General features: G+C 63.3%; 1 protein-coding gene across 3 annotated transcripts; it reads right to left on the bottom strand.

Moving 5' to 3' along the window:
- Positions 1-1,929: 1,929 nt before the first annotated feature.
- CHRNA4 (cholinergic receptor nicotinic alpha 4 subunit) lies at positions 1,930-12,950 on the bottom strand. Of its 3 annotated transcripts, none has more exons than XM_081033829.1 (6): positions 12,643-12,859; positions 11,088-11,239; positions 8,860-8,904; positions 8,652-8,761; positions 5,101-6,481; positions 1,930-2,643 (listed from the first exon to the last, which is right to left on the bottom strand). In XM_081033829.1, the coding sequence occupies exons 1-6, from the start codon at positions 12,719-12,721 to the stop codon at positions 2,518-2,520; spliced, it is 1,893 nt and encodes a 630-aa protein (XP_080889955.1). In that variant the 5' UTR covers positions 12,722-12,859; the 3' UTR covers positions 1,930-2,517. The 3 variants fall into 3 exon arrangements, with proteins under 3 accessions (XP_080889955.1, XP_080889957.1, XP_080889956.1); XM_081033831.1 differs by having other exon boundaries at positions 2,214-2,643; positions 8,652-8,788; positions 12,643-12,950; XM_081033830.1 differs by lacking the exon at positions 12,643-12,859 and adding an exon at positions 11,988-12,129 and having other exon boundaries at positions 2,214-2,643; positions 8,652-8,788.
- Between the last annotated feature and the right edge of the window lie 65 nt (positions 12,951-13,015).

The following is a 13,015-nucleotide window of genomic DNA, read 5'->3' as shown; positions in this document are numbered from 1 at the left end:
TGACAGAAGGCAGGAACAAAGCAGGGAGTGAAGACGACAGAAGAGTGCGGCAGGGGCACAGCCCATGAGAAGCCTAAGGCTGGACCCGGCTGGGCACCGCCTGGAAACTGCGGGAAGGCGGGTGGTGGGGACAGAGAAGGCCGAGCACAGCGCCAGGAGAGGGCTCAGTGCCAACCTTGGGCGGGCGCTGTGGGGAGGGATCTGGTGCCGCCCTAAGAGGGAGTGGGAGACACCAGGGTTCTGAGCAGGGAGCTGACCTGACCACGTGAAGATGAGAGCTCAGGGAGCCACGTGGCATGGGGCTCAGCCTTCGTTCACCGACATGGAGGTGGCTTGGCTGTGGGGAGGGATTCAGGCAGGCGGCTGGCAAGCCCCTGGCCGCGTCGGGGAGACCCTGGGCGACCCCGGGAACGGGCTGTGGGCAGGAGAGCAGGTCCCAGGTGCAGCCCACCAGTAAGCAGGTGGTGAGGGGAGCCAGCCGGGAGGGTGGACAAGAGTGCTGTGTGTGTGCACACATGGAACCACGCATGTGCATGTGTGAGCCGTGTGTGCATGTGAGTGTGTGTGCAGAGACCTGTGATGGCTTGCCGTGGATGACTGTGATCGGCCCACAGCGCAGGTTAAGCCACCGAGGGCCAGAGGCAGGTCCTGTGTCTCTCCTGCAACTGCGTGTGTGCGGGGTCTCTCCCCAGACCCAGAAAAGCACATCTGCAGCTGGGCCTGTGCCAGGGTGGCTCCTGGCCGATACCCGCACAGCTGGCAGCCTTACCAACTACATGAGGATCGAGGCGCGTACTTCTGAAATCTGCATCCCAGTTCCCCCGGGGCCCACGTCCCCCCTGCATCCTGGGGCTGAACCCCAGAGGGCCCCCAAGAGGCAGGTGCCCGCACAGCTGGGCTCCCAGATGGGCTGCAGGCTGGGGAGGCAGAAATGTCCAGGATTTAGGCGCTGGGGTGTCTGCACCCCTCTCCGGCACACGAGGGCCCCAGGCCCAAGTCAGGGTCCCCCTCTCACAGACGCCCGGGTGGGGTGCAGCCCCCGAGTCTGGGACCGGCACCTCAGTCTCTAGTTCATCATACACGTGGCCTGTCCCGGGCTCTGAACCAAATTATTGACTCAGTCCCCCAAGTACCTCGGGACCTGGTCCAGCCTGTCCGCAGCACCCCTGACGTCGGACTTGGACCACTGACAGGAGGAATGATTCCTTCAGCCACCAGGCCTGCTTCTGCCAGCCAATGTCACTCATCACTTTTGGGGAAGGGGCCACAGTGTCCCCCCCCACCCCCACACTTGGAACTTGAGGGTTCCAAAGAATTGGGGCCTAGGGTAGCTCTCGCCCACCCCCGGCCACCCAGGGGCAGTGTTTCCCCAGGTCACAGAGATCACTGCTGGTATTACCCCGTCCTCTGCCTTCGGGGGAGGACACTGGGCTCCCAGAACCATTGCCCTTGGGCCTCCCCCCACCTCTGGGCAAGATGACCCTTGCATTCCACGTGACAGAGGCTCCTTGGGTCTGCTGGTCCCCAGAGAACGAGTCCAGAGGCAGGAGGCCATTAAGAGGGGTCCCCTCCACTTCCCACAAAAGCCCCTCCAAGGGACCACACTCCAGTGTCCCAGAGTGAGCTGTCCTCAGGGACCCCCAGCCTCACTGTGGCTGAGAAGCCCCAGAGTGGATCTCGAGGGGCTGTGCGCAGAGGGGGAGCCCACAGGGAGGTGTGGGGACAGCCTGGACGCTACTCCAGGACCCTCACAAACCTCCAGTGCGCATAGGGACTGGGGTCCCTGCAAAGTGCTAGCACGACACCCCACAGGACCCCTGGAAGGTAGACGTCTGGAATCTCGGAGCCCAGGGGTCCCTCCCCTAATTCTCTTCCAGGCATGACCAGGTCTAACAGCTCCATTCCCCAAGGCCCCTCAGACACAAACTTGGGTTTTCACTAATTTACTGAAACAAAACAAAACAAAACAAAACCCCTGCTTGGACCCAGCCTGGCAAATGAGACTTGCGTGTTTGCTGACTCGCCAGAGCTGGCCAAGGACCCGGGCAGTGCCCCCACACCCGGGAGGAGGGGTAGCCATGGCCTCCAGGGGTCCCACAGGGAGGACAGGCGTTTGGGGCTGAGAGGGGCAGAGGGCGTGGTCACAGGACCTGGGGACAGCTGGGACCTTTGCTGAGAGTGGTCAGACGCGCATCCTGGACAGGAAGCCAACGTGTGGGCATGCTCCCAATAAGCTTTATTAAGACTCAGGCGGTGACACCGCCCTGCAGACAAAAACAAGCATTTACCAGCCCGGCCCCTTTGCCACTGGCTGCCCTGGGACAGGTCCCAGGGGACTGAGCACCCTGCACCCCCAAGAGGCAAGAGCTCTTCCCAAGTCCATCTTACAGTAAACAGAAGGGGGGACAGTGTGGGAAAGGGCGTGACCCCGGCGGGTGCAGGGGTCCCGTGCAGAGCAGGTGCAGCCCCGCAGAGGCTGCCGTTGTCGTGCTGGCGTCGGGGCCCCCGTGCCGGCCCCTAGAGCATGCCAGCCAGCCAGGGCGGCAGGAAGAGGCCCGCGGTCCCCAGCAGGCAGATGATGACGAACACCCAGAGGAAGACGCGGTCGATGACCATGGCCACGTACTTCCAATCCTCCTTCACCTGCAACACACAACAGCCGTCCTACCACCGCCCAGCGGCCTCACAGGCAGCAGGAACATTCTAGAGCCTGGTGCTTTGCGTGGCAAGTTCTCCGTTTCCTATCCTTGCCAACAGGGTCACAGGTACACCGGTACTGAAGTGACAAGTAGGGAAGTGGCCTGTCCAGCTGAAGTCTGGGCTCAAGGACCCTGGGCTGCAGAGGGGCCAGCGCCTCTCGGGGCCAGCGTCGGGGGCCACTGCTGTGGGAGATGAGCGTTTGGCACTGTGCCCCACGGCACCTGCCAGGCAGGATTCCTGAGCCCCCAGGGGTAGAGGCGGGGCTGCCTTTGGAGGAAACCAGGGCCCAGCTGTTTCCCGGGTTTGCTAAAGGTGGACGGGGCGCTGTGGAGATCACAGAGTACACCCCCATTGTGCAGATGGAGCAAGTGACCCGCAGGCCATGCAGGACAAGGGCCAGGAGGACTCTTGGTCACAGAGCCTAACCTGCAACCAGGGCCTCAGGGGACCCATGTGGGACAGCGTCCGAGCATGACTGCCCTCCACTCCGCTGTCCCCGCCCTGGGGCAGGTGCTCAGAGGCCAGCTGCCTACGTGGCCGAGGCCCCTCACTGCTTTTCCCTCTCAGCTTTGTCCCTAAAGCCCCTCAAGGTGGCACAGCCGTGGGTGCTGCGAGCAGAAGGGGAGGGGCCCTGGGCTTCATGGGGTCCAGACGAGAAGCCATAGGGTGGGCCACAGGCGCGCGCACACACACGCATGAAGCACGCTGAGCACGTCATCTGCGGTCGCTCACTTGAAAAAGATGGCAATACTGTCCCACGGAAAGGTGGGGACACTGAAGCCCAGCATGGCTGTGGGGGGAGCAGACCCCAGCTCGGGATGGCTCCCACCCCCACCTCAGGGCTCTACCTGGCCTGCAGCAGGAGTGACAGCTCCCTGGGTGACCCCAGGAGCAAAGGCTCAGCGGGCCTGGCAGGGTCACAGCGGGTGCTGGGGGAGGGAGGGCAGCCTGGCGGCGCCCAAGTGACAGGAAAGGAAGCAGCTCAGGGCCTGGCTAGCTGGTCAGAGGGTCTGAGAGGCCTGGGCGAGGGGCAAGGCTCTGTTTCTGTCAGTGGGCCCCTCACTGCCATTTTTTGTCTGCTTTTTAAATTCATCAGAGGCGTCCTGATGGTTTAAACCAAACCAAATGGCCTGTTCATTCACAGGAACCCTGAGCGCCAACAGGGTCACTTATAAATAGAGTCCACCCAGGAGCCCGCTGTCCCCACTCTGCCTTTCATCCGCCCCCGGCGTCCCCATCCTGAGGATGAGACGCCATCACCGCCCAGAGCTGCCAGGTTCCGGAACCAGAAGCAGGTCTGGCAGTCGGAGCACGTAGGCGGTGGGGACACGGCACCAGACCCTGCACTCCACAGAAATGGTTCTGATCTGGCGCCACTCAGACCCATCACCAGTCCAGAGATGTTTTGTTTTCAGAGCTGGCGGCAAAATGCTATCCCAGAGCTAACTGCTCCCGGGCAGAACTTTCCAGAAACCTCCAGAATGGCTCCACAGTCCCTTGGGATTCAGTGGGGTGACCGGGGGAGACTGGCTCACTCACTTCTCGGGGGTCACTGTGTGGAAGCGCTTTCTGGGGTTCACTCGGCTACCAGGACAGGTTACAGGTCTGATAAACCAGCTCAGTCGACACCCCAGGAGGCTGTGGCCCCTTCAGAGGAGGCAGAGGGGATGAGGAGGAGCCCCAGACGAGCTGAGGGTCAGGGGAGTGTGTGCACTGGGGTCAGAGGAAGCTGACACAGGGCTGGGCCCCAGGAGAGCAGAGAATGACTGACAGGCAGGCAGGCAGTGCCCTCCCCCTGCTGCCCCAGGGCTGGCCCTGCCCTCCCACTCTCGCCCCTGCTCTGAGCTGGGGACTCACTGTCAATCTGGACGCACCCTCGAGCACACCCCGAGATGTGGCCAGCAGAGCCAGAAGAGCCCAGCACTCAGGGAGCAGCCCCACCAACCTCCTGCACCCCCACCCAGACTGTGCTCCCTCTCCCCAGCTTGGGGCTGGCCTGAGGGCCAGGGCTGTGTCCCAGATGCCCCCTCCTCTCTTCCCGCCAGGCCCACCTGGCTCTTTTCAGCCCCTCCGGGGCACAGATGGGGCTAGCGGCCCCTCCCTGCTGCCCACAGGCTCTTGTGTCCTGGAGCCCAAAGGGGTGTCCCCACAATGTGCTCCCGATAGTCACTCTGGGCCATCCGCCCCAGCTCCATCCCAGGAACCCCACAAAGTGTTGGCGGCTCGGGAAAGAGGGAACACGAGAGTGGGGACTCGGGCTGGCAGCCTGGGTCTGGGCCCAGTTGCTATATTTTTTCACTGGCCACTCCCTCCTTCAGAGCAGACAGGGCAGTTGTGAGTGTCCGCTTGCCTCATTTGGGCCAGGGGCACCTTGGGATGCAGCCAGGGAAGGGGTCTTACCGAGAAATCTGTGTCTTCTGCCTTCAGGTGGTCTGCGATGTACTGGACGCCCTCGACCGCCCGCGTCAGGGCTGGTGACAGGGGCAGGTGCCGGGGTGAGACCTTGGTGCTGCGGGCTTTCAGGGCAGCGTGTGGGGACCCTCTGGACCGCTCCCTCTTGCACTTGCATTTGCATGGAGATACCTCTGGGGGTGGGAGCTCCACTGGGGGGACCTTCAGGGAGGCGGGGGAGCTGGCGGTCTGGCCATCGGCCTGGGAGGCAGCCTGCTCTCGGGGAACGCAGTACTGGATGCTGTGGGACCTGCACCGGACACCGCCCTCAGCTGCTTTGCCAGGGCTGGACATGTGCAGGACGCTAAGGGACTGGGCTTTGTGGAGCCCGGAGGCCCTGGTGCCGGTGAGTGAGTGGAAGGAGCCAGGCAAGGGGCAGGGGCTGGCTTTCTGGGCCTCTGAGGGCTGCAGAGTGGGGACCTGGTCAGAGGGCGGCTTGCAGGCAGGCTGGGGCCTGACAGACTCGTCCAGGGGGCCACAGAAGGACCGGCTGGGCGAGGGGCCCCAGCTCTGGGCTCTGCTTGCGTGGTGGGGCTCCCCCTGGGGCTCGGGCCCGGGCCAGAGGCGGGGGGCACTGGCCGTCTTGTGCATGGACTCGATGAGCCGCCGGCAGCTGTCCTTGACCACAGACGGCCGCTCCATGAGCAGTAGGCGCGGCATGGCCTCCAGGAAGACCCTGCGCACCCAGGTGGGCATGCTGTGTGTGCGCGGGGAGCGATGGTGCACGTTGAGCACGAAGACGGTGATGACAATGGACAGTGTGACGAAGATCATGGTGAACAGCAGGTACTCGCCGATGAGCGGGATGACCAGCGAGGTGGACGGGATGATCTCGGTGATGAGCAGCAGGAAGACGGTGAGCGCCAGCAGCACGGAGATGCAGAGCGTCACCTTCTCGCCGCACTGGGACGGCAGGTAGAAGACGAGCACGGCGAGGCAGGAGATGAGCAGGCAGGGCACGATGAGGTTGACCGTGTAGAAGAGCGGCAGGCGCCGGATGACGAAGGCGTAGGTGATGTCGGGGTACACCTCGGCGCAGCACTCGTACTTCCGGGTGTTGTAGGTGCCCACGGCCTCCACGATCACCCACTCGCCGCTCTCCCAGAAGTCCAGCTGGTCCACGCGGCTGTGCATGCTCACCAGGTCGATCTTGGCCTTGTCGTACGTCCAGGAGCCGAACTTCATGGTGCAGTTCTGCTGGTCGAAGGGGAAGAAGGTCACGTCGATGCTGCAGGAGCTCTTGTAGATGGCGGGGGGCGTCCACTGCACCCGGCCGTCGTGGAAGAGGTGGGCCTTGGTCAGGTGGGTGACGGCGAAGTCCCCGTCCGCACTGGGCAGGGAGACAGAGGGAGGAGTGAGGCCTGCTGCCCCCCGACCCCTGTGCGCCCGCCATCCCCACTCCACTGGTGAGCAAAGGAAGGAGGGTGGCCTCGCCTGGGACAGGACTGGGCAGAGCTGGCTGCTGGCCCTGAGCATGCCACTCGCCTCCCCGCCTCAGCCTGGTCACCCCTACCCCGGGGGTGACACACAAGCACGTGGGTGATGATGATGGCAAATGTTTGGGGCTTGGGGCAGGGACTGGGGCCAGTGTCCCCAGCTTCCTCCCGGGCACCCTGAGCCTCCAAAGCTGTGGAGCAGGTGGTTCCTTGTCCCTCCCAGTCCTAGGCCTACGAACAATTCTGCCCGGGGAACCAGCAGGCAGCCTGGCTGGCGATGGAGCCATAGCCCACAGGAGACCCCAGCTGGCCTGGCTAGGCACAAGGAGGCCACAGTGGCCACCCCAGGACCCTCGGACCTTCCGTGTGTGGCACCCAGCACCCTGCTGGGGCCTGGACCTAAAGGTCCCCAAGCTCCGACCCCCCAACAGCCTCAGTCGGTGCCCACTGACCCCCTGGTACCCTCCTGAGCTGGCACCCCGCTCCTCACATCAAGCTGGCTCCACACAGACCACCTACATGAGGAGTGGACACAGAACGGCCTCATCTCATTTACTCCCTTCCCCTGGCTCCATCTCTCCAAAAGCAGTCTCACCCCTTTGAGGCACGAATTCAAATATGTTCACAGGACCGATGAGCAAACTCCCCATTCAGCAAACACTGCGGGGACCTCAGCAGCTCCCTCTAGTGGTGCGAGCTGGTGGAAGCCCATGGCATGTTCCAGAAGATCACTGATCCCAGGGGCTTGGAATCCACACCCAGGGCCACAGGTCTGGGTTTCTCCACCCACAAGATGGGAAAGGGGCCTCCTCAGTGGCTGTGGCCCAGCCAGCATCAGCCTCCATCCCCAGGGTCCAGGGTCACCCCCCACAGCCCCATCCAGAGACGGCCTCGGCGCTGACCACAGCCCCACAGAGAAGTAGAGTGCACCCCACTCCTTCCATAGGTCATGGCAGGAGGAGAGAGGAGGAAACTTGGTGGTGGCCCTCCGCACCTCTGGGCTGCAGCCTGGGGGCGCTGTACAGGCCCCAGAGCCTGTGGGAGAGCTGCTGTTCTCCCCAGGGAGTCGTAGCTCCCCCTGAACCTGAATGCTCCCCTGGGTCCCAGAGCGTTAACCTAACGTGTGTTCCCTGGAGCTCAGGTCCTGGGGGTGGGGCTCGGAGAGTGTCGTGCAGGGCGTCCGGTGGGGTCTCAGCTCCCGTTCCCCACATAAGAACGCAGGACACGGTAAGGCCAAAAAGGAACACCCTCGGAGCCATAGACAGGGGAGTCAAACCAATATAGTCTCGCTGGCGGCTGGGCTGGAGACACAGGAAGCAGGATCTACATAATCTGCCTAACAGCAGTCCGCACTTGCCAGCCACCACCTTCTTGCTAGCCTCCATTCTTCCTGCTAGCGTAGCCACAGCCGTTATATTAGTGGCCAATGGCTTACGGGTTACAGCTGACGGCCAACTAGCCACAGCTGCTGGCCATCTGATCACGGTTGATGGCCATTTACTACACGAGCCAGCACCTTTCTAAGTGAGGCCGAGAGCCTGGAAACTGCTTTTTGGGGCTTTATCCCCACAGAGAGCTGAGCGTGGGGCCCAGGAAGGCTGGAGGGCACCGGGGGTGTGGGTGGGGGGCGGGAGAACACAGGGCTCCTGGTTCAGACCCAGTGGCTTTCAGAGAGCAGAGAGCCTGCCAAGGGCAGGGGGAGAAGTGCCCCCCCACCCAAGCTGACCCCCTAACGCCCCTGAAAACCATCTCCCAGCTCCTTCATGTGTGGCTGCTTTTCTCGCTGCCATTACTGGAATCAATTAAGTTGAAGAAGAGCTCAGCTGTTTGTAATCAGATAACGTTTTGTAGGTCAGGCCCAGCGCCCACGGCCCTGGAATGGGCGGGGCAGGAGCCTTTTGGGGTCTGGCAGTGGGGAGAGCAGGGGGCTGTGGCCAGAAGGCCGGAACCAGGGGGAGCTAAGTGCTTCCAATTGCTGCATTGTAAGCGCTATGGAATCCCAGGCCTATATTCAGCTCAGAGCCAGGTGGCCCAACCCCGTCCGCTAAGTCCCCTGGGGCTCACTTGTTGTACAGGACGATGTCCGGCCGCCAGATGAGCTCAGAGGGGATTCTGATGGAGGTCACATTCTCATACTCGCCGGGGTCCCAGCGCAGCTTATAGTCATGCCACTCCTGGGGCAGGCAGGAGGAGAAAGCAACCTGAGAGGGCGTGTGGGGTAGGGGTGAGGGGGCGGGGGATAGCAGCGGTGGGCATGTCCCCTCCCACTCACCTGCTTCACCCACACATTCGTTGTCATCATCTGGTTCTTCTCATCCTAGGACACAAATGAGAAGAAGGGAGGTCATAATCCCCTCGGTGACAGTGATGGGGGCACATCTCTCTCTGGCCCTGAATGTCCTTATCCACTAGGACAGGCCAAGGTTGAACATGGGGAGGGAGGGAGCACCTCGTCTCTAGAGGCAACCAAGCCCAGGATGGCAGGCCTTGAAGAGACTTAGGGATGTGGGGACAAGAACCCCTGACTCTTTCCAGAAGCAAAGCAGGGACAAGGTTTAGCTGACTTCATAGGTGGCTGGGATCTGACCCTCCCCCAGCTACAGGCGGCTGTGTAGGAAAGGGAGGTAGCTCCTGGTTCCTCCTGGACAATGTTGCCGGTCAGAGCCCTGAGCTGGTGCCCGGCATCCTGCCCTTCCTTGTAGAAGGACAGCCTGCCCCTGCTGTGCCCCAATACCCCTCGCCCCCAGGGATTTTCAAGGTGACAGGGCCTGGCCTCCTTCCTCAGTGGCTGTGCCTGCCCCCACTCTGTGTGTGAAGCACTCTGTGCATTCCTGCAAAGTCAGCCCAGGCAGGGAAAACACCCAGCCGCCTCAGGCTCCTGGCGGGGTGAGCTCACACAGGCAAGCGCTCGCCTCCAGACACAAACCTGCAGCAAAGGCACAAGCTGAGGGGCTCAGAGGCGGGCTGGCCCCTCCCACTACAGCATGGTGGCCCTGTAGCCAACACCCAGGGCTCCAGCAAGGCACGCACACATGTGTGGGGCCTGTGCTTGGTCAGCCCCAGGGCCTCAGCACAGCCTGGGAGCTGGTCCCTCCCTGCCTGGTGCTGCCACGGGCCTGGGGTCTTGGAGCTGGTGTGCTCCCTCCTGGCCTCAGCTTCTTTTGTGCATACTGGGGAGATGGGCGGTGCGGGAAGTGAGGAGTGAGCCCCAGGGAGCTCAGGGAGGCAGCCAGGCTGCTGTGCGCCGACCCTTAATCTTGAGCAGCTGCCAGCAGCGGCCTCCACCAGCTACCACCTTGAGCCGTGTTTGCAAACCCCAGCAGGTTAAGGAACCCTGGGCACCTCTGGTTGCCTCCTGGCTGCGGCCCAGCCAGGAGCACTTTGCAGGAACCGTCCAAGGACCTGTTCCAGGTTGCCTGCCGGCAGAAGCCTGGGCACGGCTGAGCACAGGGCAAGAAGGCTGGGTCTCCTTGCTAACGGGGCCCATGCTGGCCCTTTCTGTCCTTCTGAAGGTGACCATAGCCCCTCCCACCTCCCAAAGCCCTTGGTTGTTTCCTTCTCAGCCGAGGAGGCCACACTATGCTCAGCCCATTTCACAGACGAGGAGATAGGCAGGCAGCTGAAGGTGTCACCATAACGGCCTCCAGAGCCCTCACAGAACCGACCCGAGGCTGGGGTCCTGGCAGGCGAATGGGGTGGCCATTTGGGGGTATCTGCAGCCCCCTGCAGCTGGATCCTAGTGTGGAAAACCCCAGCCCTTCCAACCTAGCAGGCTGAGGACCTCCTCGTGGTGAGCCAGCCAGGCTCCCAGAGGCCCCTCCCCGCCAGGCAGGGGCCCATATGCCAGGCCCTTGGGACCCCCACCCCAGGCTGTGTACCCAGCACTGTCAGACACCCCCACAGGATGGGCCCCACCCCAAATAGATGCCCCAGCACCTCCATAGCAATGGCTACTCAGAGACTGGACCCCTGTACCTTTCCAGCAGCCACCTTGGTCCCTAACCAGGAAGGTAAACACCCCAGACCTGTCCATGGTTCACCTGAACCCCTGCATTCTAGACCGGGCGTAACGGGCCTCCTGGAGCAGCTCCAGGTCAGCCAGCACACAGCTCGCATAGAAGCTCATGAGCCGGCCACCTGCAGGCCTGGGCAGCCGTCCCCACCCCCATAACCCCCACAGAGGCATTTTCTGCTCTTTGCTTCTGAAGGTGCCCTCCCTGACCCACTGCTGAAAACCTGGCACTTTGGTTTTCCGTGTGGGGGAGGGGAGAGGAGGGCGGGGCCTGGAGCAGGGGTGCACAAGGCCTGCCTGTCGTCTGAACCCCTTGGCTAAGGCATTCCACAGGCCTGGACAGTAGCCCTTCCAACTTGTCCAGACTCCCCAGCCCCAGGGCCACCTCAAGGCTGGCCTCCCAGACACAGGTACTCCTGTCGGGACGCTCTGTCACCATGTTTGACAGCCGAGGCCCAGAACTCCCTGTCCCCCACCCCCACACCTACCACGTCAATGAGCTGTGCGATGGACAGGCCGAAGTGGACGAGGACCACATCTGAGATGTTGGCCACAGGCCGGGACCACTTGTTGTAGTCAGAGAAGAGCTTCCTCAGCAGCCGTTCCTCTGCGTGGGCCCGGGTCTCCACGTGGCTGCTTGCTGGGGGACCGGCAGGCAGGGGCTCAGGAGCAGGTACCGTCCAGGCTGCCGCCGCCTGCCTCCCTGGCTTCCTCCCAGCTCCTCTCAGCAGGTTCCTCTCACCTCAGGACATTTACACCCTCCTCCAGGCCTCGGGTTCCCCTCTACCCAGGGAGTAACTGTCATGTCCTTAGGGAAGCCTTGCCAGACCTCCCAGGCCCCTCAGGCCTTCCAAACACCTGCATCTCACACAGAAGTGGACAGCTGTTTCCACAAGCGCTGATGTGGGTAAGTCCCGTTGGAGCCTGTATCTCCAGCGACCAGCGGAAACCTTCTCAAAGCACAAGGTGGGGGCAGTGCAGGATGAGGGGCAGACGGCAGTGGGGCAGGCCCAGGCGGGAGACGGAGGGGGGACAGTGAGGGTCCACACACCCACAGCCTGCTCCCTATGGCTGCCAGCCCCGCTGATTATCGAGTTACCACCTAGAAGGAGCTCTCTCTCGTTCCCTGATGATGTCTAAGGGATATTTTAAGTGCTGACTCTGACAGCCAGCCCAGCGTCCTGTGTTCTTGGATGGACACACAGATTGCCCTCCACGAAGGCTGGGGGGAGGCCCCCACTGGGGAGGGCCTGGGAGGAGCCCTTCTCATCCAGCCCACCACAGCCCAAGGGTGATCTGTGGTCTGAAGGCCTCCCTGCCTCCCCTGGTGCCTGCATCATGAGGAGTTTGGGGGAGGGGACAGGAGACCTCCTGCTTACCCTTCTCACCTGTGAGTCACAGACAGGACCTGACGAGGACTCACACACCACTGGGGGCCCTCCTGGACACTGGACACTGCACCCCCAGCCCAGAGCACCGACCTGGTCTCCTGGTCCCTTTGACCAGGAAGGTGTAGCCACTTCTCAGTGCGGCCAGGGCTTCAATTCCCTCCACTTCCCCTAAATAGCGAGGTGCTGCCCTGGGAAGGGGAGGGGGGACGGGCCGGAACTCCCTCTGTCCCTCTGAGCCCTGGGGAGCAGAAAAGCGCAGAGGCCACCCCTCTGATCCCTCCCAACCAGGAGCAAGCATGGGGACAAGGTCTGCAGTTTAATTTGGCCAGATGGCGGCAGGGGAAGGAAGGATGAGATGGACCCCACCTCTCTCTACCCTAGTAGGAGCTTCTGGGTCCAGCTGTTGAAACAGCAGCCCCCACTCCACCCAAACCCCTCTCCCGCACTCGCGGGCGCGTTAACTCCTGTGCCGGCTTCGCCGCGCCGCAGGACAGCCTTTGCGTTTCAGGGGTGCGGGAGCCTCCGCGGCTGCCCCGTTGCGCGCACCCGCGGTTTGGGACCGCAGCCAGGAGCCTGCCCTCCTCTGGCCTCCGAGGTCCTGGGCCGCCCTGAACGCGGACGAAAGGGGGCCGGTCCCGCGCCCGAAACTTACCAGGCAGGAGGCCGACCCCGAGGAGCAACAGCAGCGCCAGCGGCGGAGGTGGCCGCGCCCCCGGGTCCTCGAGCTCCATGGCGCACCGAGCGGGCTCCAGACGCGGGCGGCTCCTGTCTCCGCCGCGCCCCCGCTCCGAGCCCCGCGCGCGGCCAACTTCATGCGCCTCGCGCCGCGCCGGCCGCTCAGTCCGCCCGGCCGCTCCTCCCGCTGGGCCGGCAGCGCGGGACTGGGGGCTGAGCGGCACGCCCCGCCCGGCCCGGCCTGCAGCCGGCGGGGACGGAGGGGGGGTGTGGGGGATGTGGGGGGTGTGGGGGGAGGGGGAGGGAAGGGAGGGGAGGGGAGGTGCGGGGAGGGGAGGGGAGGCGGGGGG

Source organism: Rhinolophus hipposideros (assembly GCF_964194185.1).
Source record: "Rhinolophus hipposideros genome assembly, chromosome: 22".
Classification (NCBI taxonomy): Eukaryota; Metazoa; Chordata; class Mammalia; order Chiroptera; family Rhinolophidae; genus Rhinolophus; species Rhinolophus hipposideros.
The sequence above is the reverse complement of the archived record's forward strand: the minus strand, read 5'-3'. Positions and strand labels throughout refer to the sequence as shown.